The sequence below is a fragment of the Hemiscyllium ocellatum genome, chromosome 2 (genome assembly GCF_020745735.1).
Source record: "Hemiscyllium ocellatum isolate sHemOce1 chromosome 2, sHemOce1.pat.X.cur, whole genome shotgun sequence".
Classification (NCBI taxonomy): Eukaryota; Metazoa; Chordata; class Chondrichthyes; order Orectolobiformes; family Hemiscylliidae; genus Hemiscyllium; species Hemiscyllium ocellatum.
In genome coordinates, this window is record NC_083402.1 from 108,074,093 (window position 1) to 108,101,975 (window position 27,883).

Genomic DNA, 27,883 nt, shown 5'->3' on the forward strand with positions numbered 1-27,883 from the left:
TGTATGCATGCTCATTGAGAATTTTGACTATTGGATGTGGTATAAATGGAAGCCTTTGTTCTCTTCTCCATTTGAAGAACCTCTTCCAGTGTTAATCTCTATTCAGCAATTAAATTGGTGAACTCATACAATCAATTTACAATCACTGCCAGACTTGACAGCATCTCTATATAACAGGAACCAGTATTATTATATTTGTTGGGTGGCTTTTAGGTTTGTGAATATTGTACTTGGGTCCTCATTTGCCCACCAAAAAATTTAGTCAAAAAAGAACTACATTTTGAAAAGTTGCAGTCACTCGCTAACAAATAATTGGTGAATGAGTTGAATAGCAAAAGCAATACCAAGAACTTACATAAAATACTTAATTCAAAAAAAACCTTAAGCCTCTTTATAAAGCCTTTCTGCTAATGGACAATGCTAAGGCCTGGATTGAGTTTTATATCTTACCGCAACTGCAATCATGCTGCTGTCGGGCTTCCATTCTGTCCTTTCATACGATCCAAACTGTGAAGCTGCCTTTGCAGATTCCTTGTAGCTTACAATTAAAACACTGGGCTAGTGAAAGAAAGAAAAACATAATTCAGTCAAAATGGTAATGAAGTTGTTTATTATACACTCATATGGATGTACAGCACGGTAACAGAGCCTTCAGTCTTAACTCATCCATACCAACCAGATATCCAAAATTAATCTAGCCCCAATATCCCTCAAAGTCCTTCCTATTCATATACCCATCCAGATGCCTTTTAAATGTTGCAACTCCACCACATTGTCTGGTAACTCATTCCGTACGCGCACAATCCTGTGTGAAAACGTTGCCCCTTGTGTCCCTTTAAATCTTTCCTCTCTCACCTTAAACCTATGCCCTCCAGCTTTAGACTCCCCTACACTGGAGAAAGGACCTCGGCTGTTCATCCTGATCATGCTCCTCATGATTTTATAAACTTCTATAAGGTAACGTAGCCTCTGACGCTCAAGGGAAAATAGCCCCAGCCTACTCTGCTTCTACCTATAGCTCAAACCCTCCCACCCTGGCAACATACTTGTAAATCTTTTCTGAAATGTTTCAAGCTTCACAACATCTTTCCTTCAGCTGGGAGACCAGAATTGAATTGAGTGGTCTAATCAGAGTTCTGCATAGCCTCAACATGACCACCCAACTTTCATTTTGCAAGAAACTAAGGATTCTGAACAGTCACAACAACTGTTCTCATTGACTTTGTTTATTAGCAAGTCAACTTCATATCACAGCTGTGGAGCATCTACCTAAAGCAGAAGCCATGATTGATGCAATTCTAAAAAGTACTCATTAGTCCATCCCTGTGGTATTATGACAAGTCCAGTGTTAACTTTGATTATGACAACCACCCTGCATGAAATCTTTAATTTCATTGCATACTAAAGAATAAAATCAGCATCACAGCTGTGTGAACCAGCATGCAAGACATCAAATAATGCTTAAATAGGAAATACAAACTGATAGTGATCCACAGTGCATACTTGCTTGAAAACGAGACCGCACAATAATTCTGACAACAGTTGTTCTGACATTCTTGACAGTTATTTTGGTGAACATGCATAGTTTCTGCAAAGAGTATTCAATTTGCAACAAGGGTCGGAATTTGGAAGTGTGTAGCTTATCAAAGGGTCGAGAAAAGGCTACTTTAATCTACATATAAACTGGCGAAAATCAAACTGTTGTTAATTGTCTGGATGAGAATATTTTTGAGCTAGCTTGAGAGCAGCACAGACAGAAAACAGGTTATATAATAGGTTTGGCACAGTGTGATGTAACAGGATTAATCAGGACCCCAGAGTGAAAGACAATCCTGGGCAGTTGTGTCTGCAATATGATTTATTTTTGTATCCAGTTTGAAAGGGAAATGCCCTGTGAAAACTATTGTAAAAAACAAATAACTATTTTAAACTATTTATTTAACTATTTGTGGGCGGCACGGTGGCACAGTGGTTAGCACTGCTGCTTCACAGCGCCTGAGACCCGGGTTCAATTCCCGACTCAGGCGACAGACTGTGTGGAGTTTGCACGTTCTCCCTGTGTCTGCGTGGGTTTCCTCCGGGTGCTCCGGTTTCCTCCCACAGTCCAAAGATGTGCGGGTCAGGTGAATTGGCCATGCTAAATTGCCCGTAGTGTTAGGTAAGGGGTAAATGTAGGGGTATGGGTGGGTTGCGCTTCGGCGGGTCGGTGTGGACTTGTTGGGCCGAAGGGCCTGTTTCCACACTGTAAGTCTAATCTAAACAAAAATAGGGGTAATTATGTAGGCAGGAAAGCTGAGCAAGTAGTAAACTGGTAGTCTAGACTAGATGATAAATCAATAGAGATGCAGTGGCAGATATTGAAGGAGATATTTCAGAATAAGTATATTTGTATTATAAAGAACTTTCTGAAGAGAGGACCCACCATTCATGAATAGCTAAAGTAGCTGTGAAAAGCATTAAAATTAAGGAAAAGGGATAAAACTGCACAATGGTAGGTAGCAAGTTAGATGGTTGGTTTTAATATATATAGAAATAGCAGAGAACAACTAAAAGGTTAATTAGAAGGAAGAAATTAGATTATGAGAAGACATTAGCTATGAAGGTAATGGGTTTCTATAGGTATTTAAAAAAGAAAAATGCAAAGTAAGCATTGGCTCTCGACAAACAAATGATGAATGAATGAATATTTTCTATCTTCATTACAGAGGTTGCAAAAACATTTTAGTAATACCTGTTAATTAGAAGGTGAAAGGGAGAATATAAATTGGTGAAATTACAATCACAAGGGAAGAAGTATCAAGCAAACGTAAGCAGCTTTGGATCTGACAATTCTATAGCTCCATGTGGACTTCATCCTAGATCTTGAGGTTGTTAATGAAGTAGTAGATGTATTGCTCTTAATTTTCTGAAATTCCTTAGATTCAGGAAATATTCCAATCAGACTGGAAAGTAATAAATTAATTTGCTTATTCAGGAAGAGAAAAAAGCAGAAAACACAAAAATATGGATCAGATACCTTAAAGTCTGCTTTAGAAAGATATTAAAATTGAGCATATAAGAGGTTGTAGTCAGGCCCATGAATGAACATAAGGCAATTGGCAAGAGTCAGCATGGTTTTATGAAAGGGAAATCTTATTTAACTAAAGTATCATGTCACAAGTTATTGAAAAAAATGAAAGCTCATAAGATCTTAAAAAGTAAGCACAGGAGGAGGTCATTCAGCCCTCAACCTTGAATTGTGAAGCAGGCTCAAGGGTGTTCTGACATTCTTCATGTCCAGTTTCCTGCATTTTCTTGGTAACTTTTGATTCCCCAACTGATCAAGAATCCACCCCAGCCTTAAATATACACAAGGACTCAAATCCTACAGTTCTTTGTAGCAAGTACCACTAAACAAACAAAGTCTCCAGCCATAAAAAAAATTCTTCCTCATCCTAGTCTTAGAATTAAGGGATGCCAATTTATCTTCTCTAGTCCTAGACACTCCTGTGAGGAGAAACATCCTTCAGCATTTACCCCATCAAGTACCTTAAGAATCCTGTACATTTAAATGAGATCACTTCACATTCTCCTAAACTCCAGTGAATAGAGTCTCAAGCCGTTTAGCCTTTGCCCATAAGACAGTCTCTCCATATCAGGAACCATCCTAGTAAATCTTTTCTGAACTGCCTCCAGTGAAATTAGTCTTCCCTTAAATAAGGGGACCAAAACTGCTCATAGTCCAGATACAGTCGCACAAGTACTTTCTACAGTTTTAGTAAGGCTTCGCTACTCATTCTCCAACCCTCTTGAAAGAAGAGGGATAAACATTCCATTAGTCTTTCCTGATTACCTACTTCACCTGTGTGCTAGCTTTCTGTGCACAAGTACCTCCAAGTTTCTTTCTGTGACAACTTTCTTCAGTTTTTCTCCACTTAAATAATACTGTTCTTTTGTTCTCCTTTGATAAATCGACAACTTCATATTTTCCCACATTATAGTCCATTTGCTAAATTCTTGCCAATTTATTTAACCTAGCAATATGTCTCTGTAAACTGGTTGTGTCCCTCTTGCAACTTATTTTTGTGTCATCTGCAAATCTGACTATAGTACATTCACTTCCTTCCTCTAAGTCATTAACATATATTGTAAACAGTTGCAGTCCCAGTTCTGATTCCTCTGGAACTCTACTGGTCAGAGATCACCAACCTGAAAAATAATCCTTATTCACTCTCGCTGCCTTCTGCCCATCAGGCAATACCACCACGAACACTGTGGGCATATGGTTCATGGGTTAACGTATTAGTATGGACAGAATTTTGGTTAGCTGCAGATAATGGATAAATAGGTTCTTGTCTTATTGGTAGGATGAGAAGAACGGTGCTACAACAGTCTGTGCAGAGGCCTCAATATTTTACATCAATGACTGAAGATGATAGGAGCAAAGGCAAAGTAGCTAAATTTAGAGAAGACAAAAGTGAGTGGGAAAATCTGCTGTGAAGATAGAATTGCAAATGGATAGATAGGTCAACTGAGTAGATAAAAATTGTCAGATGTCATATAACTTGGAAAAATTAGTTTGCTCAATTTAACGGGAAGAATCATGAGGTGGAGTATTAATTAAAAGGAGAATGACTGTGGAATTCCAACGTACAGAGGGATCTATGTTATACTGCACATCACAAGGTGTTAGTGTGCATATACAATACGATCAAGGCGGCTAATGAATGCTAGTCTTTATTACAAGGAGAACTTAAAATATAGGTAAGCATACTATTTTTCAGTTATACAGGAGATTGATGTGACAATGTTTTGAACATGAGAACAGTTTTAGTCTCTTCTTTTAGGAAGAATTCAAATACATTGAGCAACGTTCAGAGGCGGTTTACCAGATTGATTACACATAACCCACTCATTGAGGTCAGGTTGGGCAGACGGGATTTGTTTCCCCTCAAGTTTAGGAGATGGGAATCATTTGCTTAAAAAGAGAAGATCCTGAATGGTCTTGACAAAGTGGACATTGACAAGTTCTTTCAACTAGAGGATAAGCCCAGATCTCTGAGAGGGTGCAGAATATTCTAAAAGGGGAGAGGGACCAGGGTCATTGTACACATTGTAACTAAAGACATAAGATGAGAAAAGGACCAGGTTCTGAAGAGAGATTATTGAAAATTAGGCAAGAATTGAAAAAGTAAGTCCATGAGGATAGTAATATTGGGATGACTCTTAGTGCCACAAGCTAGTGGGTAGGAATAGGAGGCTAGAGCAGATAAATGCATAGCCGCTGAAAGGGAAAAGCTGCTGAAGCTGCTCAGGAGGATATAAACTAATTTTTGGGGGGGCCAGGGAAAAAGGGATAGTGAAAAATAGAAATCACTCTGAGACTGGTGCAGTTGGGGATAAAAAAGGAGCAAGTCAAACAGTCAGGGCAGGCAGGAACAAAGCAGAGAATGAGAGGAGACTGATAAATTAAACTGCATTTATTACAGTACAAGAGGCCTAACAGGTAAGGCAGCTGAACTCAGGGCATGGTCGGCGACATGGGACTGTGATAATAATAGCGATTATACAGACGTGGCTCAGGTATGGTCAGGACTGGCAGCTTAATGTTCCAGGTTATAGATGCTATAGGAAGAATAGGAAGGGGGGTAAAATAGGGGGGAGCGGTATTTTTTTGACTCGGGATAACATTATGGCTGCACATAGGGAGGATATTCCCGAGAATACTTTCAGGGAAGTTATTTGAGTGGAACTGAGAAATAAAAAAAAGGATGACCACCTTATTGGGATTGTATAATAGACCCCCAATAGTCAGGAGATTGAGGAGTAAATTTGTAAGAAGATCTCCATTATCTGTAAGAATAATAGGGTGGTTATGGTAGGAGATTTTAACCTTCCAAACATAGACTGGGACTACCATAGGTTTATGAGCTTGGAATGGAGAGGAATTTGTTAAGTGTGTACAAGAAAATTTTCTCAATCAGTATGTGGATGTACCTACTAGAGAAGGTGCAAAACTTGACCTACTCTTGGGAAATAAGGCAGAGCAGGTGACTGAGGAATCAGTGGGGGAGCACTTTGGGGCCAGAGATCATAATTCTATTAGTTTCAAAATAGTGATGGAAAAGGGTAGACCAGAACAAGAAATTACAGTTCCAATTTGGAGGAAGGCCAATTTTGACAGTATTAGGCAATAATTTTGAAAAGTCAATTGGAGGCGAATATCCGCAGTGAAAGGGCAGCTAGAAAGTGGGAAACCTTCAACAATGAGATAACTATCATCCAGAGATAGTATGTTCCTGTTAAGGTGAAGGCCAAGACTGGAAAAGGTAGGGGATGCTGGATGACTGGAGAAATTGAGTTTTTGGTAAAGAAAAGGAAGGAAGCATGTGTCATGTATAGAAAACGGGGATCAAGTGAATCCCTAGAAGAGTATAAAGGCAGAAGCATACTTAAAGAGGGAAATCAGGAGGCCAGAAAGGGGAAATGAGATAGCTTTGGCAAACAGGGCTAAGCAGAATCCAAAGGGCAAAAAGGGTAACTAGGGAGAGAACAGGGCCTCTTATAAATCAGCAAGGTCACCTATGTGTGGAACCACAGGAGATGGGGGAAGATACTAAAAATGAATATTCTGCATCAGTGTTTACTGTGGAGAAGGACACAGAAGCTAGAGAACTTGAGGAAATAAATAAGTACATCTTGAAAAACATCCACATTACAGAGGTAGTGGTGTTGGATGTCTTAAAATTCGTAAATCTCCAGGACCTGTTCAGGTGTAATCAAGAACTTTATGGGAAGCTAGGGAAGTGATTCCTGGACTCCTACGGAGATATTTGTATCATTGATTGCCATAGTTAAGGTACTGGAAGATTGGAGGTTGGTTAACACCGTCCCACTATTTAAGAAAGGTATTATGGAAAAGCCAGGTAACTATAGACTGGTAAGCCTGACAGCAGTGGTGGGGATCCTCATGGACAGGATTTACATATATCTGGAAAAGCAAGGACTGGTTGGGGATAGCCAACATGCTTTGTGCATAGAAAATCATGTCTCACTAACTTAATTGAGATTTTTGAAGAAGCAAAGAAGAGAAGTGATGAAGGCAGAGCAGTGGATGTAAGGACTTCAGTAAGGCATTGGACAAGGTTATGGTAGACTGGTTAGCAAGATTAGATCACATGGAATACACGCAAAACTAGCCATTTGGATACAGAACTGGCTCGAAGGTAGAAGACAGATGGTCGTGGTGGTGGAAGGTTGCTTTTCAGACTGGAGGCCTGGGACCAGTGGTGTGTCACAAGAATTGGCCCACTATTTTTTGTCATTTATTGGATGTGAACATTGGAGGTTTAGTTAAGTTTGCAGGTGACAGCAAAGTTGATGCTTTAGTGGACAGCCAAGACTTTGATCAGATGGGCCGATAACCCGAGAAGTGGCAGACGGGAGTTTAATTTAGATATATGTGAGGTGCTGCATTTTGGATAGGCAAAATCAGAGTAGGACTTATACACTTAACGGTAACATCCTGAGGAGGATTGCTGAATAAAGAGACCTTGCAGTGCAGGTTCACAGTTCCTTGAAAGTAGATTCAGGATAGTGAAGGTATTTGGTATGCTTGCCTTTATCGGTCAGTGCGTTAAAAGTAGGAATTGGGAGGTTAAGTTGCAACTGTACAAAACATTGGTTAGGCCACTGTTGGAATACTGCGTTCAATTGTGCTCGCTCAGCTTTAGGAGGACGTTGTGAAATTTGAGGGGTTTGGAAAAAATTTACAGGGATGTTGCCAGGATTAGAGGCATTGAGCTATAGGAAAGAGATTGAATAGGCTAGGGCTACTTTTCCTGGAGCATCAGAGGCTGAAGGGTGACCTTCTAGAAGTTTATAAAATCAATAATGGACATAGATAGGGTGAATAGCCCAGGTCTTTTCCCCAGATTAGGAGAGTCCAAAACTAGAGGGCATGTGTTTAAATTGAGATGAGAAAGATTAAGGGATGTAAGGGCCAACGTTTTCACGCAGAGGGTGGTACACATATGAAATGAGCTGCCAGTGGAAGTGGTGGAGGCTAGTACAATTACAACATTTAAATGGCATCTGGATGGGTATATGTATAGGAAGGGTTTAGAGGAATATGGGCCAAATGCTGGCGAATGGGACTAGTTTAATTTAGGATATCTGGTTGGCATAGACAAGTTGGACTGAAGGGTCTCTTTTTCATGCTGTACAGCCCTATGACTATGATTCCATAACTCGAGAATTTTTTTTCTCTCCAGATTGGGCTACTTTGGAACTTGCTGCCAGAAAGTGTTGGAAGCAAGGTCAATGAATTTTTTTTAAAGACAGTTGATTGATTCCCTTGACTAACAAGAATCTGTCAGGAGTTGATGGGTATGCGGAATTGGAAAAATGAACAGATCAGTTGTCATCCTATTATTCCTGCTTCTATTTCGTGTGATCATATCCTGCATAAAGTGTATAGTACTATTTCCTGTTCACAACTGCCTCAATTTTAGTTACACTATGGAAAGTTTCAGTTGCTTCTCATTACCCATCGGAAAGAAGCAACTTGAAGCTAAAGTTCTCGACCACGCAGATCAGGGTTTGAAATTCAATCTCTCGTATCATGTCACAAAAAAGGCATTTTGTTTACCTTCTTACAGGGTCACTACTTTGTCAATTGTCTAATGAGGCAGTATGACTGATAGATGCCCAATTAAACACCGACAAATTGATGGTGCATGTATGAAACGAACTGCCAGATGAAGTGGTGGAAGTTGGTCCAATTACTGAATTTAAAAGGCATTGGATGGATATACGAATAGTAGGAGTTTTGGATTTGCTCGCTGAGCTGGAAGGTTAGTCTTTAGATGTCTCATCTGAAGGATTTAGTGGGATATGGGCCAAATGCTGGTAAATGAGACTAGGTCAGAATGGGATGTCTGGTTAGCGAGGATGAGTTGGACCGAAGAGTCTGTTTCCGTGTTGTATGACTATAATTCTAAGTTGAATCTTTCTGTGGAATAATTAGGCATCCTTTATGGATAAAAAGGAAGTGGGGAAAGATAAAGGTTATTCAGATTTTCATCCTGCAATTGTATGAAACGGTCTCTATATTCACAAGGCAGTGCTCAGTTACTATGTTGCAAAGCATAAAATAAACACGTCTAGCAATTAAAATGAGAAACTGGTAACTCAATTTGATAGCCTAACAGATACTGAAGAAGGGCTTATGCCCAAAATACCGATTCTCCTGCTCCTTGGATGCTGCCTGACTTGCCGCTCTTTTCCAGCAACACATTTTTCAGCTCAGTAACAGATACATCTACAAAGACCTGAGATGCCTACTCAAGAAGTAATAATACCTGGAGTACATTTGGATATACTGGGAGCACAATAAAACCACACAACTTTGATTTTTTAAAAATTACCCTTAATGTACAATAGTGTGCAAAGAAGCTCCAGAGATTGGGGAAAAAATATTCAATATTCAAAAAAATTCAAGAGAAGGCATATTGGAAAGGATGGTTTTGGGAAGGCAGTGGAATAGGGTAACATCGTTGGACTACTAATCAAAAAGCCCAGGCTAACATTCTAGGGACATGGGTTCAAATTCCATTATGGGCTGATGGTGAAATTAAAAGTTCCCATTTCATCTCCCCCTCCCACTCTGCCAAGGACATGCAAGTCCCAGGCCTTCTCCACTATCAAATCCAACTACCCAATCCCTGGAAGAAGAATGCCTCATCTTGCAGCTTGAGATCCTCCAACCATGCAGCATCAATGTCTACTTCATCAGTTTCCTCCATTCCCCTCCCTCCCACCTCATCCCAGATCCAACCCTCCAACTCAGCACTGCCCTCTTGAACTGTCCTACCTGTCCATCTTTCTTCCCAATGATTTGATCCACCTGCCACTCCGACCTAACACCATCACCCCTCACCTACATCACTTATCACCTTCCCAGCTACTTCATCCCACCTCTCAGACCCCTTCCCCACTCCCATACCTTCCTGATGAAAGGCTTATGCCAGAAACATTAATTCATATTCGCCTAGGATGATTCCTAACCTGCTATGCTTTTCCAGTCCCACACTTTGATAACAAAAGCTAGTCTAATGACAATCATGTAACCAATACCGATTGCTGTAAAAAGCCATCTGCTTTGCCAATGTCTAATAGAGAAGGAAATGTGTCACCCTAACTTTGTCTGGCCTACCTGCATTCCAGACTCAGAATTGTTGTCGACTCCTAATTACCTTTTAAAAAATGGCTTAGACAGTCAATCATTATTTCAAAGATGACTAGGACTAGTGGAGTCGCAGGTAGCGAGGGTAGTTAGGAAGGTTTTTGGTATGCTTTCCTTTATTAGTCAGATCATGGAGTAGAAAATGTGTTGCTGAAAAAGTGCAGGAGGTCAGACAGCATCCAAGGCACAGAAGAATCGACATTTTGGGCATGAGCCCTTCTTCAGGAATCTTTCTCCGGAGTCCGTGCGGGGTCAGTTGGTTCCGTAGGCAAGTGCTGAGGAAGGAAATGTGGGTATGGTAGCGAGTCTGTTTGAGAACGTGGCTGAAGAGCTTCTGGGCAGAGATGATGACCTGGGGTGTGCAGTGAGAGAGGGACTCACTGAAATCCTTGTCGAGAAAGGAAGAGAGCTTCTTCAAGGAAGGCATCCTTGCAAGAGGATTCGCAATTGGTTAAAATCTTCTAGGAGAAAGTGAGGACTGCAGATCAGAGCTGAAAATGTATTGCTGGAAAAGCGCAGCAGGTCAGGCAGCATCCAAGGAGCAGGAGAATCGACGTTTCGGGCATGAGCCCTTCTTCAGATCATTGAGTATATGAGTTGGGAAGTCATGTTGCGCTGTACAGGACATTGGTCAGGTCACTTTTGGAACAGTGTGCACAATTCTGGTCTTCCCCGATAGGAAGGATGTTGTGAAACTTGAAAGAGTTCAGAAAAGGTTTACAAGGATGTTGCCAGGGTTGGAGGGTTTGAGCCATAGGGAGAGGACGAATAGGCTGGGGCTGTTTTCCCTGGAGCGTTGAGGGGTGATCTTATAGAAGTTTATAAAATCATGAGGGGCATGGACAAGGTCTTCTCGTTGGGATGGAGGAGTCCAGACTAGAGGGTGAGGGGAAAAATTTAAAATTGACCCAAGGGACAATTTTTTCATGCAGAGAGTGGTGGGTGTATGGAATGAGCTGCCACAGGCAGTGGAGAAAGCTGGTACAATGACAGACACACACAGACAGACAGCCAAAGACCCACATGCACACATATTTTGTGTGGTGAATTTGTATTGCAGAGTTACATTGCACTTTGCTCAAAAACTGCATATATTCACGTACAACTCTGAGCTCAAAAACTGAAGGAATTTATGTAAAACACTGTTATCTCACTTATTAGATTAGAATCAATCTAAACATCAGGTCATAGACAGAGAACACAGGGGGCCAACACCTTCAACATATTGTCTAACTATCACCATTGTTAGCAGCTAACCCAAGAATGCAACTTTAAAAAGAAGAGTTTTGTGATTTACACATGAAAGAAGTGAAACTATCACTGTATTCTAACAGATGAAAGGCTTAACAGACCATCAATTTTTCAATGTATAATTTCAGTTACATCACACTGCAAATTTTTGCTATAAATTCTGTGTTACGATCGAGCCCTCCACAATCACATGAAGGAGCGTAGCTCTGAAAGCTAGCGTGCTTCCAATTAAACCTGTTGGACTATAACCTGGTGTTGTGTGATTTTTAGCTAAATTAATTTTGGTGGGTAAAATTTTATAAGGATTTAGTTTTCCAATTATGCACATATTAAATCTCAAGATAAAGGCAAGAGCTCAAAATATGAATCCTTATAAAAATACCTCACAGCAAACTTCTTCGCTATTGGGTGGAAATTTAATGACACCAACAGGCAGCAGCACTGAAAAATGTTTTGGGTTAAACTTTATTGCTTGCCAATAGCTAGAATGGCTGTAGAATACAATCAAGCCAATATGCTTTAATATGACCACAGCTTCAACTGTTTTGACAAAGAAAATTCAAGTTCATTGCATACCACTTGTAATACCAAAGTACTTTGTCCTTTGACTTACTTTTATAGCTTATAACGATCTTAAGACAGACAAAAGGTTAGTAGCTAAGTGATTTTCAACTTTTACTGTAAGGCATTACACATACACAAAATGTTGTTACAAGAAGACTGTCAAATTTTTAAAAATTGATGTTTTCATCTTGTGTTATTTGGCAAGTTCAGTACAAGAACTTTAGTTGAAGAAGAAAACTTTTATAAAAAGCATCTTAAATGACATGAAAAGATAGGGGCAAACAGGAAAGAGGTTTTGGGGAAAATTTCAGATCTTAGGGTTTTGGTAGCATAAAGCAAACGGTGGAGCAAATAAAACAAGGAAAAACAAAGACAAGCACAAGATGTCAAAATTGAGAGGGAAGGAGGAGTATACAGGGTTGGGGTTGCTGCAGGTGTGCGGGTGTGATCATGGAAGACAAGAAACAAGGGTAAGAATTTTTAAATCCAGATATAATCCAAAACTTTCCCTCAACTCTGAGGCTTTTTTCAAGTATTACGGAGTCTGATACAGTTCCCAATATTACAGTCACCACATATAAAAACTTCCTTTACAAAGCATATTTCATGTCTTTAGGATACTGCAATATTCCTCAAATGGAATTGCAAGCTTTTTACATAATCTTTTCAATGTATGTTTAAGCTAACCCAACAAGTATTTTCTACATTTTGTCATTTTTGCCATCAAATATGATGTATTCTGTTATGAATGTGCTTCCATTCTTTATATGTATTAAGGACTCACATCTGGATGTTTATGATGCTTGGTTCATTGGAAATACGGAGAGGATACCTGAACCGGGTCTTAAAAAAACGCGATTTTGGGGGGGGGGGGGGGACGCATTAAAATAATATTGGGACTCGACTTTGAAGACACTTCATTCCGAACAGTTAAATTTTGTCCCATTTAAAGCACTGGGCCAATAATCCTCTAAATCATTCCTACTCATGTACCCATCCAGTTTCTTTTTAACTGTTGTAATTGTACCAGTCTCCACTACTTCCTCTTGTAGCTCATTCCGTATACGCATGAAAAAGTTGTCCCTTAGATCACTTAAATCTTTCCCCTCTCACCCTAAACTTATGCCCTCCAGTTCTGAATTCCGCCACCCCAGAGAAAAGACCTGGTCTATTTACCCTATCCATGCCCTTCATGATTTTATAAACCTCTACGGTCACCCTTAGCCTCCAATGCTCCAAGGAAAATAACTCCAGCTTATTCAGTCTCATCCCTGTAGCTCAAATCCTCCAATCCTGGCAACATACTTGTACATCTTTTCTGATCCTTTCAAGTATCGCAACATCCTATCCACAGGAGGGAGACCAGAATTGCATTCAATTTTCCAAACGTGGCCTAACCAATGCCCTGTACAGCCACAATATGACCACCCAACTCCTATACGCGATGCTCTGACCAATAAAGAAAAGCATACTAAATGCCTTCTTTACTATCCGATCTATCTCAGACTCCATTTTCAAGGTTCAATGAACTTGCACTCCAAGGTCTCTTTGATCAGCAACACTCCCCATGACCTCACCATTAAGTATATAAGTCCCATTCTGATTTGACTTTCCAAATTGCAGTAATTCACATTTATCTAAATTAAACTCCTTTTGCCACTCCTTGGCCCATTGGCCCATTGGCCCATCTGGTCAAGACCCCACTGTACTTTGAGGTAACCTTTATCACTGTCCATTACACCTTCAATTTAGGGATCATCGGCAAATTACTAACTGTACCTCCTACGTTCACATTCAAATCATTTATATACAGAACAATCTTGGTTATCCGATCAATTAGCCAAATTTCAGACGATTGGAACAAGATCTCAAGGTCCCGTAAATGCTTCCTTTGTTTATGATCAGATCAGTTATCCGAACAAAATACACCCTGCTGTCTCGTTCAGCTAATTGAGGTGGTATTGGAAATGACAAAGTGGATCCAGTACCGATCCATGCAGCACACTACTGGTCAAGGCCTCTAGTCTGTAAAACAACCCTCCACCACCACCCTCTGCCTTCTACCTTCAAATCAGTTTTGTATCCAAATTACTAGTTCTTCCTGTATTCCATGAGATCTAATCTCGCTAATCAGTCTACCATGAGGAACCTTGTCGAACGCCTTACTGAATTCCATATCAATCATGTCCACCACTCTGTCCTCATCAATCTTCTTCATTACTTCTTCATTAAACTCAAGTTTGTGAGACATGATTTCTCACATACAAAGCCACGTCGACTATCCCTAATCAGTCCTTGCCTATCCGAATACATGTAAATCCTGTTCCTCAGGATTCCCTCCAACAGCTTGCCCACCATCAACGTCAGGCTTACTGGTCTACAGTTTCCTGATTTTTCTTTACCACGTTTCTGAAATAGTGGCACCACATTGGCCAACTTCCCAGTTTTCCAGCATCTCACCCAGGACTATCAGTGATACAAATGTCATAGCAAGGGGCCCAGCAATCACTTCCCTAGCTTCCCACAGAGGCCTAGGGTACACCTGATCAGTTCCTTGGGATTTATCCACCTTCATGCGTTTTAAGACATCTAGCAGCACCTCTTCTGGAGTAAAGACATTATTCAAGATGCAACCACTTATTTTCCCATGTTCTGTACCTTCCATGTCCTTCTCCGCAGTAAACACTGATGCAAAATACTCATCGAGTATCTCCCCCATCATTTGCGGTTCCACACATAGGATGCCTTGCTGATCTTTGAGGAGTCCTATTCTCTCTCTAGTTACCCTTTTGTCCTGAATGTATTTATAAAATCTCTTTGGATTCTCCTTAACCCCATTTGAGAAAGTGTATAAGATACGAGCAGGTAGGGAAAGTGTTAAGTTTAGGGTTGCTTGACAAAGGCTCAGCTTGCATGACTTTGACCAGATGAGAACTTACAGGTCTGTTTCCATCTCTATGACTCTATGAGATGTTGCCTTATTTGGATGCTGCTTCCTGTAAGTAACTATACACTTCCTTTAAGATTCGAGAGAATACAGAGAACTCATGTCTTGTGTACATGGGCAATCGCGCTCTCTCCATGGTTTGGAATAAAGGTAAAGAAGGTATAGCCACACTGTGTATCTGAGTCATGATTTGGAGATGCTGGTGTTGGACTGGGGTGTACAACGTTAAAAATCACACAACACCAGGTTATAGTCCAACAGGTTTAATTGGAAGCACACTGACTTTCGGAGCGACGCTCCCTCATTCAGGTGATTGTGGAGGGCTCGATCGTAACACAGAATTTATAGCAAAAATTTGCAGCGTGATGTAACTGAAATTATACATCGAAAAACTGATTGTCTGTTAAAATACAGTGATAGTCTAACAGATGAAAGGCTTAACAGACAATCAATTTTTCAATGTATAATTTCAGTTACATCACACTGCAAATTTTTGCTATAAATTCTGAGTTATGATCGAGCCCTCCACAATCACCTGATGAAGGAGCCTCGCTCCAAAAGCCAATGTGCTTCCAATTAAACCTGTTGGACTATAACCTGGTGTTGTGTGATTTTTAACTGTGTCTCTGAGTGTTCGCTTCGACTGATACAGAAAGGGAACAACATATTTGCCAGGAATATACTTTCTCTGGATTCCTGTTATCTCATATCTGAAGGCTTCCCATTTTCCAGCCGTCCCTTTACCTGCGAACATCTGCCTCCAAACAGCTTTCGAAAGTTCTTGCCTCATACCGTCAAAAATGGCCTTTCTCCAATTTAGAACTTCAACTTTTACATCTAGTCTATGCTTTTCCTTCACAATTTTAAAACAAATAGAATTATGGTTGCTGGCCCCAAAGTACTCCCACTGACACCATAGTCACTTGCCCTGCCTTATTCCCCTAACAGTAGGTTGAGTTTTAGGTGGGTACATCCACACACTGAATCAGAAAATTTTCTTGTACACAGTTAAATTCCTCTCCATCTAAACCCTTAACACTATGGCAGTCCCAGTCTATGTTTGGAAAATTAAAATCTCCTACCATAACCATCCTATTATTCATACAGATAACTGAGATCTCCTTACAAATTTGTTTCTCAATTTCCTGCTGACTATTGTGGTGCCTACTGTGCAATTCCAAGAAGGGAATCAACTGTTTCTTATTTCTCAGTTCCATCCAAATAACATCCCAAGATACATTCCCAGGAACATCCTCCTTAAGTACGTTATCCCATATCAGCGAGTCGGGAGTTCATGGAATGCCCTGCCAGTAGCAGTGGTGGACTCTCCCTCTTTATGGGCATTTAAACGGGCATTGGATAAACATATGGAGGAGAGTGGGCTTGTGTAGGTTAGGTGGGCTTGGATCGGCGCAACATCGAGGGCCAAAAGGCCTGTACTGCGCTGTATGTTTCTATGTTCTATGTTCGATATCAGAAATGTCACGACTCCTCCCCCTCTCTTGCTTCCCACCTAGCTGCCATGAAGCTGCCAGTCTTGTTCATCCCTGAACCATATCTCTGTAATTGCTGTAACATTCCAGCTCCACGTTCCTAACCATGCCCCAAGTTCATTTGCCTTCCCTATTAGGCCTCTTGAAATAAGCACAGCTTAATTTACTTTGCTCTCTGCTTTATTCCTGATTCCCTTACTGTTTGACTTGCTCCCATTCCCACTGTATCAGTTTCAGACTGATCTCTTTCCTCACCATCTCCCTGGGTCTCCCGCCCGCTCCCCCCACCAAACCATACTAGTTTAAATCCTCCCAAGTAGCTCTAGCATAGCTCCCTACCAGTATATTAGGCCCCTTTCAATTCAGACACAATTCGTCTTTCTGGTACGCATCACTTCTACCCCAGAAGCTATTCCAATGATCCAAAAAATGTGAACCCTTTTCCCTGCACCAGCTCGTCAGCTGCACATTTATCTACTCTATCCTCCTAGTCCTACCCTCAATTGCAGCACCAGGAGTAATCCAGATATTACTACCCTCGAGGACCTCCTTTTTAAATTCCTGCCTAACTTCCTACATTCTCCCTTCAGAATCTTATCCTTTTTCCTTCTTATATCCTTAGTTCCAATGTGTATAATGACCGTCTGCTGGTCCCACTGCCCTTTGGGAATATTCTGCACTCTCTCGGAGATACCCTTGACCCTGGCACCAGGGAGGCAACACACCATTCTGATATCTCACTGTCAGCCACGGACTAGAGAGTCCCCTATCACAACTGATCACTTGGATCCTGACGTAGGCCTCATTATATTAGAGCCAGTCTTGATGTCAGAAACATGGCTGCTCATGCTAGATTTCCCTGACAATCCACTACATTTTCCAAAATAGCATATTTGGTTGACATGGAGACAGCCATAGGAGACTCCTTCATTACTTGCCTCCCTCTCCAATCTTACCTGGCACAACCCATCTATCTGACTGTATCAACAGTTTTTCTCTCTTCCATCCATTACACCCCCTTGTTCCTGTAAATTCCTCATTGCCTCTAACTGCCTATCCAAATGATCCATGCGATCTAATAGGATTCACAACCAAAAACACTTACTGCAGACATAATCATCAGTAACATGGAAATTTTCCCTAACCTCCCATATCCAATAGGAAGAGCACATCACTCTACTAAAGGACATCTTTGCACCTTAATCTATAGAAAATAGCCGCAGGTTTACTGCTCTGAAAACAACACTACTCCAATACTCCTCTAACTTAGCACCTATTTTCTATATTTCTAAATTTTAATCAAGAGATAGATCTCAATAATAAATATAACCAAAAAGAACCCACTTTTCTCAATATTAAAAAAGACAGTAAGATTACACTCAAAAACCATGGTGTTCAGTTGGTAAAAGGCATGCAGAGAGAAAAAGATGCTAACTCGTCATCCTCTAACTTTTACTGCTAGGTTCTGAGGAAGACCAGGAGGCTGAAGCATTTAAAAAAAGGTTTGTTGTGGAGGTGCTTAATCTACAAGCAGCAAGATAAGAGAGTGGTTTCTCTCTCCAAAATGGCTGATGTCATCATTATGTCACATGAGTGAACCCTTGAAGTGACAGCCCACCATACTGACAAAAATACAAACCAAGGGAAACTTTCTGAAGCTTCAGTGTAATCAAGCTCTTCTCCTGAAAGAGTTTTTGTCCCAGTTTTTGCTGAATAAGCTGCCTGTAAAGGTCCCAATGACAACTGCCTGCATGTACATATGCCATCTTGAACATTTTCACTCTGCCCATTTTAACCTGCAAAAACTACAATTATTGGCCAGAGTTTTCTCCTCAAAATTAATCCCTGCATGTTAACTTCTTCACTTTACCTTTAATTGGTGCACATGGCATGTGGGATTATTTAGATGGGTAGATATTCACACTCCATGTTTCAAACTGTGCTGGTCAGTCTTACATCTTTGCCCAACAATTCACTTTTCATAACAGTTAAACAACTTTGTTGTTTGTTTAAACCTGGTTGATGGATTCTTTTAATCTGAACCTAAGGTTTATATAGTAAACAACTGGCTATATTGGTAACTGGGTAAAGTATTTAAAATTACGTTGTGTTGAGTACAGAGAAAAAAATTGACCTTCCATCCTCAATTGCAAAAATGCTAACAAAACATTTAACCTGAAACATCTGAGCAATAACCACTTCCCATTCCCTGTCCTTAGATGTGTTCTGTACAAACTTCACAATTTAGTGCACAATTAAGAACAACTTCCAAGCTAAAACTGCCCAAACAAATTTCCATGGGGCATTCTGTGCTGTCATGATAAACTGATCTTCCTCTTGCTGGTTGAGTCAATTATTTTGTAGATATTAAATTATAACAGAACATCCCCTTTAACAACTGTAGGTTCATGCTACAACTATTAAATTCTACAGGCACACATTACGTGACCACTTTAATTTAGTTGAAGTGTTTTACAATTGTAATTCTAGTCATTTGCTGTATTAAAGAATACACTGACAGGTGTAAAATCACAATTAAAACATTCTAATCTGAAATTATGCAACTGATCCAATTTTACATATTGATCTTTAAAAAGAGAACATATACCTTCAACAACACTTCTTGATTTTTTTTAAACAATTAACAGTCCTTCTGGTTTTGAAACCAGAAGAAAGAAAATATCCCTGAACAAGAAAAGAAACCCATAGGTACCTAGCATTTAAATAGAAAGGATAGTTTCTACAATTGCCTAGATTCCAAGTTAATCTCAGCTACACAATGCAAACATTGACTCAACAACAATTTCCACTACTCTTCTTTATGCCAGGGAGAATATCCTTTTCAGTTCTGACAAAAAAATTACATAAGATCAGAAGACTGACTGAAGTTATTATCTTGCCAAAAAGATGAATTTAAAGACAGTCAACTTAATTGCTTGTTCAAACTTTAGTTATTTGGTTCATCATTTGAAACTTGAATAAAATAAAGAGAAAATTTATATAATCTGGTTTCTATCTGTACAGTTAACATTTCTATTTCAAAAGTCATTTTGCGAATAAAGAAAACTACATTACCAATATTTAAACATTCAGAGAAAACATAGGGAAATCCAAAAGGATTCTGCAGTAGCAGCAGAACCTGGGGGCGGGGGGGGGGGGGCAGGAGACAGCGGCAGCAGATCCAGGTGGGGGGAGGGGGGCAGGAGACGGCGGCAGTAGTACGCGGGCAATGGTGGCAGCAACAGATCCAGGTGGGGGCCCAGAAGATGGAAGCAGCAGCAGAACCTGATGAGGGGCAGGAGACGGCGGCAGCAGCAGCAGCAGCAGCAGAACCGGTTAGTCCCAGGCAGCAGCAGCAGTAGAAACAGAGGCTCATACAACCGGGCTGATAGCACAGTCAAAAACTAGAGCTTCTTTCTTCACAAACACTGACTGTGACTAGCCAACTCAGAGAAAGTCCTCAACTGAGGAAATTCTGATCCCTGATTATATATTGGTCAGCCAAGGCTTTCCTGATTGGCCTTGGTTAATAACTCCAATCAAGAACCATGTAGTTAACAAGATCTATGTGGTTCCAATCACTAAATTCCTGTAAACAGGAGTGCTGGAGGCTAGTACAATTGCAACATTTAAATGACATTTGGATGGGTCTATGAATAGGAAAGGTTTGGAGGGATATGGGCTGGGTGCTAGTAGGTGGGACTAGGTTGGGTTGGGATATCTGGTCGGCATGGACGGATTGGACCGAAGGGTCTGTTTCCATGCTGTACATCTCTATGACTCTATGATATACTGAGGAGCTCAAGTCCACAGCTGCCTGAAAAGGGCAACATAAGGTGGCAAAGAAGGCATATGACATGAAAAACATGTTGTTGGAAAAGCGCAGCAGGTCAGGCAGCATCAAAGAAGCAGGAGAATCGACGTTTCGGGCATAAGCCCTTCTTCAGGAATGAGGAGCTTGTGCCCGAAACGTCGATTCGCCTGCTCCTTTGATGCTAGCTGACCTGCTGCGCTTTTCCAGCAACACATTTTTCAGTCTGATCTCCAGCATCTGCAGTCCTCACTTTCTCCAAGGCATATGACATGCCTGTCTTCATCAGTAGAGATTCAGTACAAAAGTTCACAATTATGTTACAACTGGATAAGTCAGATCATGTGTATTTCAAAAGGCAAGGACTGATTCGGAGTAGTCAGCACGGACTTGTGCCTCACCAACTTAACTGAGTTTTTTTGAAAAAGTAACAAAGAGGGTTGATGAGGGCTGAGTAGTGGACATGACCTATATGGACTTCAGGAAGGTTTTCGACAAGCTTTCTCATAGTAGACTGGTTAGCAAAGTTAGGTTACATGGAGCACGCTGAACTAGCCTTTTGGACACAGAACTAGCTCAAAAGTAGAAAAAAGGTGGAAGTTCACTTTTCAGACTGGAGGCCTGTGACGAGTGGTGAGACACAAGGATCAGGTGCTGACCCCATTACTTTTCGTGGATGTGAACACAGGAGGTATAGTTTGTAAGTCTGTAGGTAACACCAAAATGCGAAGTGTCATGGACAGCAAAGGTGGTTAGCTCAGAATATGAGATTTTCATCAGATGGGCCAGTGGGCCAAAGAGTGGCAGATAGAGTTTATTTTTTTTTAAAACATGAGGAAACGTGCTGCATTTTGGAAAGTCAAATCAGGGCAGAACTTATACACTTATTGGTAAGGTCCTGGGGAGTGATGCTCAACAAAGAGACCTTAGAGTGCAGGTTCATAGTTCCTTGTAAGTGGAGTTCCAAGTAGATAGGACAGTGAAGATAGCATTTGATATGCTTACCTTTATCGGTTACAGCATTGAGTATTGGAGTGAGGAGATAATGTTGCAGCTGTACAGGACATTAGTTAGGCCATTTTTGGAATACATAGTGCAATTCTAGTCTTCCCCCTATAGGAAAGATGATGTGAAACTTGACAGGGTACAGAAAAGATTTACAAGGATGTTGTCAGAGTTGGAAAATTTGGGATATAGGGAGAGGCTGAAAAGGCTGGAGCAACTTTCCCTACACCGTCAGAGGCTGAGGAGTAATCTTATACAGGTTTATAAAATCATGAGGGGCTTGGATAGGATAACTAGACAAGATCTTTTCCCTGGTTTGGAGGAGTACAAAACAAGAGAGGATAGGTTTAAAGTGGTGGTGGTGGGGGGGGGAAGAAAGAGATTTAAAAGGGACCCAAGGGGCAACTTTTTCATGCAAAGGGTGGTGTGTGTATGGAATGAGCTTGCCAGAGGAATTGATGGGACTGGTACAATTGTAACTTTTAAAGGGCATCTGATCATATATATGAATAGGAGGGCTTTAAAAGGATATGGACAAAATGCTGGTAAATGGAACTTGATTAATTTAGGATATCTGGATAACATGAACAAACTGGACCGAAAGGTCGGTTTCTGTGCTGTACATCTCTACGACTAAGCAGATTTTGCAAATAAAAAGTGATTAAATATATTCCATGCTTGACAAATAGCTTTTAGAATAATGTTACTCAGCCTTTTCCTGATGAGACCACATTTTCATGCCTCATGAAGCACCATTGGAGTTGTTGTAGTGGCTCAGAGGTTCCTCCATCCTCCAACCTCCCATCTCCCCTTCCACACTCCATCCCCACTTGACACCAACCACCCTCCCCCACATCTAGCCCTTCACCAGTCTACCCCCTCTCCCTCATGCCTGCCTTCCTCTTTCCAGCTGCCCCTGCATGCCTCCTCACTGCCCCAGAGTTTAGTCCTCTGATCCAATATCTTATGTGACTTGGAGTCATGTTTTACTTTATAATGCTGATGCGAAATGCCTTTGAAATACAATGAAAGCAGTTCAGCAAGAAAAACAGGCTAACACAAAAGTTACATATTTTAGTTTAGATATATTCATTTTTTCTCCTTGTTCAAAATTGAAGTGCGATTTTTGTCTAACCAAGCTACTTAAATAACAAGAAAGCGATACACAATATAGAGCGGCACGATACACAATATATGGGCGGCACGGTGGCACAGTGGTTAGCACTGCTGCCTCACAGCGCCTGAGACCCGGGTTCAATTCCCGACTCAGGCGACTGACTGTGTGGAGTTTGCACGTTCTCCCCATGTCTGCGTGGGTTTCCTCCGGGTGCTCCGGTTTCCTCCCACAGTCACAAAGATGTGCAGGTTAGGTGAATTGGCCATGCTAAATTGCCCGTAGTGTTAGGTAAGGGGTTAATGTAGGGGTATGGGTGGGTTGCGCTTCGGCGGGTCGGTGTGGACTTGTTGGGCCGAAGGGCCTGTTTCCACACTGTAAGTAATCTAATCTAATCTAATCTAAGTAGGAATCTAAAGCAAAAATCTCAAAGGAACGAGATTCTTGAATGACAAGGCAGAATTATTGGCTTTCCAAACGTCATTCGTGATCTGGTACAATTGGCTTCCTCAACACGAAATAGAAATTCAGTGAACAGAAGCTGAAACATACTTAACTTATGCACTCAGAGCATGGTCTTCATGCTAGGTAGGAGTAGAGGAAAAGGAGCTGGAGCCAATCTACATAAGTTTAGAAAATTCAAAATGACTTGAAATCGCTTTGCTAATTCGTGCAAGATAAAATTACCTGTTGAATCCAAAGCACTGTGGGAAATATTAAACAGCAATCTAACAATGTGAACTCCTGATGTCCTCTTGTCAAAAGTATGCATCAGACGGTCCTCATTTTAATAAAAGGAAAGCACAGTGGAGGCAATGGAAAAGATTAACTGCATATTGGCAAATGGACAGGAAACAGCAAGTGGGGATATGGGTTATTTTCAGGTTGTTAACCTGTAAACAGGGTTTCACAAGGATCAGTGCTGGGACCAAAACTTGTGCAGTATGTTAACGACTTGGAGGAAGGAAACAAATGTACTGTAGTCAAACTCGCAGACAACAAAAATAGGTGAAAAGGCAAGTTGTGAGAGATAACTGTTAACAGAGAGATATTGATAGGTTAAGTAAGTGTGCAAAAAGTTGGCAGAGCAAAATGTGGAAAATATGAAGTTGTTCGTTTTGGAAGAGCAAAACAATTATTATTAAAAAGTATTATTTATATTGAGAACGCTGCAACACAAGAATTTGGAGGTACCATGCACGAAACATAAAACTAGCACACAGATGTAGCAGGTTATGAGAAAGAACAATGGAATGTTAGCCCTTATTTTAAGGGAGTTGGAGTACGAGTAGGGAAGTCTTACCAAAACTTACAAAGTACTGGAGAGACCACATCTAGAATACCGAGAGTAGTTTTGGTCCCTTATTTACGAGAAGGTATCATTTTATTGAAGACAGTTCAAAGAAGGTTCGCTTGGATGATTCCTGGTATGGAGAAACTGCCTTATGAGCAAAGGCTAAACAGGTTAGGACTTTACTCATTTTAGAATATTGAGAGGTGATCTTACTGAAACAATAAGAATTTTTAAGGGGCTTAACAAGGAAAATGCTGAAGGATGTTTCTCCTCAAGGGAGAGTCTTTGACCAAAGGGTATGGTCTCAGACCACCAGGTGCCAATTTAAGACTAGATGATGATGAGATTCTTTTCTCAGAGGGTGAGTGTTTTCAAATTCCTTGCCACAGGGTTGTGAGGGCAGAGACCTTGTGTGAAATCAAAGGCAGGAAAGTGAATGCAAGGATATTTGGATCTGCCATCATCCTATTGAATGGTACAGGAGCTTCGAGGGGCTCAACAGCCTCCTCTTGTTCCTATTTCTTATGGTCAGACCATTATGAAACTTAGGTATTATTACAGTATTGATATGAGATGATTTATCAGCTCAACTTCTGTACAAGCAAAACTAATGTCTGTGGGCGGCACAGTGGCACAGTGGTTAGCACTGCTGCCTCACAGCGCCAGAGACCCTGGTTCAATTCCCACCTCAGGTGACTGACTGTGTGGAGTTTGCACGTTTTCCCCGTGTCTGCGTGGGTTTCCTCCGGGTGCTCCGGTTTCCTCCCACAGTCCAAAGATGTGCGGGTCAGGTGAATTGGCCATGCTAAATTGCCCGTAGTGTTAGGTAAGGGGTAAATATAGGGGTATGGGTGGGTTGCGCTTCGGCGGGTCGGTGTGGACTTGTTGGGCCGAAGGGCCTGTTTCCACAATAAGTAATCTAATAAAAATAAAAAAGATCTAATAATGTCATTTACAAAATACCGTGCAAGAACTGTAACAAACATGACATTGGACAAACAGACAGAAAATTAGCCGCCAGGATATATAAACATCAACTAGCCACAAAACGATATGACCCTTTCTCACTAGTATCCTTACATACAGATAAGGAAGGACATCACTTCGACTGGGACAACACATCACCCAAGGACATGCCAAACAGAGAGACACATGAGAATTCCTAGAAGCATGGCATCCCAACCAGAACTCTAATGAATAAACACATCCAGTTAGACCCCATCTAAATGACATCACCAACCTAAAGAAATCCAAACATATAAATAGAAAGCAGTGCTTCGCCTGGAGGCTGAAGTTGTACCTGGGAGGGTGATGAAATGTCTGGAAATGAACGTTCCAGCTCAGTGAGCAAACCTACATCCAGTACAAACACCCCACACAGCAGGCATATACATACACACCAGAAGGCGTAGTCAATGCTTTCTGCTCAGTCATGTAAAGCCCTTATATGTTTATAATTTAAATTTTAATATTTCACCAATAGTATTTACAATATTACAACCTTAAAGTTAAAAAGAAACATCACTTATTTGAAATGTCAGCAACCTCTTCATATGCAAAAATTCTTCAGAATCTAATAATTTCAGTCCAAATTTGAGACAAGGAGGATGGGGAATAAAGATCATCAACGTGCTGATTGTTTAATTTGCATTTTTCTTCAAACTGAAAGTCATATTCACAGCAGAGATATAAATGAAGAGATAAGTGGGAGCACTGACTTGCAGTATAAAAGCTGAGTTCAACATTCATTTTAAACAATATTCTAGTTTATGATGAACTTGCAACTGAGACCACACATGGAGATAATTATGCTGGTATCAAAGATATAGATCAGCACTTTAAGCTTGGTATTTAGACATTAAAAATCAAAAGTTCATTTATGGACATTGGCAAATGGTTTAGAGGGGAACAGCAACATATTGCGCCCAAAACACTCACCAGTGTTGTCCACTTAACAATTCTTTAGCAATGTTTTGGTTATCTTTTGTTCTTTCTCCAGGTACCTGTATTTCATCTGATTATGTCACGGTGCAGAACTTTGGAATTTTTTCTACATGTGCAATACTGTCCCAACTTTTAATGATGCCAGAGATGGAGCAATGATAGACTGCAGAAGGCTTCAACTTCATAATATAACTTTTTCAATGTTCAAGTGCAACAGACAGGTTTCTTAACAATTCCTGAACAACAATCTGAATTATTTGTAAACTATAAGTACAGGAGCAGAAACCAATAACTAGGTTCCACAAGACAGCCAAATTCATAAATGTGAAGTGGTTGCAATCATCAACCCAATCTTTTCACCTACACAGAGATTAATGTTTGCAAATACAGAACTCAGAAATATTGTCTCAAGGCTTTGCAGATATTTCTATAAGTAGGTAATTATTGGCATGATTGCATATACAGCTTTTTTTATAAAAAACTTTACACTTTAAAGAAATACTATCATCTAGAATTACTTTTCAAACCTGCATGGATCAACTGGTCTAGTCATAAAAGCATTAATGCCACTGAAAACTAAATTTTGGATAAAGCTAATTAAAACCAATTATTTTTACCAATGAATCAAAAGCACGCAAGACTAAAACAGCTGTCCAACTTGAAGTATCCAGCAGGATGGCAGACAACTAGTTAGACTATAAGACACAGCAGCAGAATTAGACCATTTGGCCCATCGATTCACTAGCTTGATCTGACAATGAATGACTAAAGCAGTTACTTTAACTGTTTAAATGTACATTCCTTGCACATAAAAGAATGGAGATGAAAGCCATACTGAGGGTAACAGCCAGAGTGAAAGAGACTTATAGCTTAACTTGAAACAATGCCAAAGGTAGAGACGAGTTTGGTAGTTGAACAAATTCAACTACACCAAAATACTGTAGTGAATGGACAATCGTGATCTAGGTGGCTGGAAATTTGAAAGTACTGTCAAGTGAAGTAGGGAAAAGAATTGGAAAATACAGAAGTAAATAAGTTTTGGACAGGAAGGAGATAGAAGGATGACAGGAACTGAACAGAAATGGTCTTATAATGAATATGACGGGGAGCAACCCAGACATATGAAATGGTAAGGTTATGGGTTAGGGTAAGATAGAAGATGTGGTATACATGATATCACACAAGGAAAGATGGATTTCATGATAAAGAGTATGGCATTAACATAATAATGGTTTCATTTCCTGATTACTTATAGGATGAAGCTAGACGATGAACATATCAGGTACTGAATCTCGTCTGCATGCTATGTAAAGAGACGCCCACTTAGCTGCAGCAGAGAAACATTTCAAGATATCTTCAGTATGTCAGGGGAAAGTGATTGGAAAGCCAAAAAAAAAATCAGGATAAGTAACGACCTTTCTCCTTCAACAATTCACTTTCTGTAAAAGACTGCACATATCAAAGCTTGACCAGCTGCATAATTCAACAGATCTTGTTTATTTATAGGCAAAACATGACTTGAAAGTTACTGCAACCCTTAGAACCAAGCATTTCACCACATCCCTTGCTGAAGATGTAGGAATATATTGAACCATGGCTCCACAGGTAATGACAAAAAGGTACCCGGCCTACCAAACTGAAAGAAAACTCTGTATCAGCTAAGACTAATCTTGCTCTTGTCCGACATCAGACATTTTTAAGCTGGAATTGCCAGACAGCTGTTTAACTGACACTAACTACAATTTCCCTCAATCAATTAGGAAAACAGAATGAAAGAAAAACGAGTCCACATCTTCCACTATTTAGTTCTCTACCTAGTCATCCTGAGAGTTGCATCCTTGAACGGTCAATGAGGACAAGAGTGGATTCAGGTCTGTTAAACAGCATACACATGAAATGGACAAGTTCAATAAATTAACATAAGGCTGCCAGGACTGAATCAGCACTGTCTACAGGAAGGAAAAGAGAAGAGGAGAAAAGCAAGGAGATTGAAAATAAGTGTGGGTGCTAAATACTTCAAAGAATGCAGTTCATTGGATTACAATTGGATCTAAATTGCAAACAAATTCATTCCAATCATTTAGTGAAGGCAGCCAAAACTTCTTATCCAAAAAAAAAGTATTTGTGCCTCTCAACATTCATCACCGAGTTTTGAAGAATAAAAACAAAAAACTGCAAGACACATGTGAATAGCATTCTTGTTATGCTTAGGAATTCAGGCCAATATCAGTTCAC

General features: G+C 40.4%; 1 protein-coding gene across 1 annotated transcript in view; it reads right to left on the minus strand.

Annotated features, from left to right (window-relative positions):
• ric1 (RIC1 homolog, RAB6A GEF complex partner 1) overlaps positions 1–27,883 on the minus strand; it is a 209,619-nt gene that overhangs the window by 169,743 nt on the left and 11,993 nt on the right. Inside the window, exon 2 of the mRNA XM_060839091.1 lies at positions 451–558. Within this exon, the coding sequence (XP_060695074.1) occupies positions 451–558 (108 nt within the window). The remainder of the gene's footprint in view (positions 1–450; positions 559–27,883) is intronic.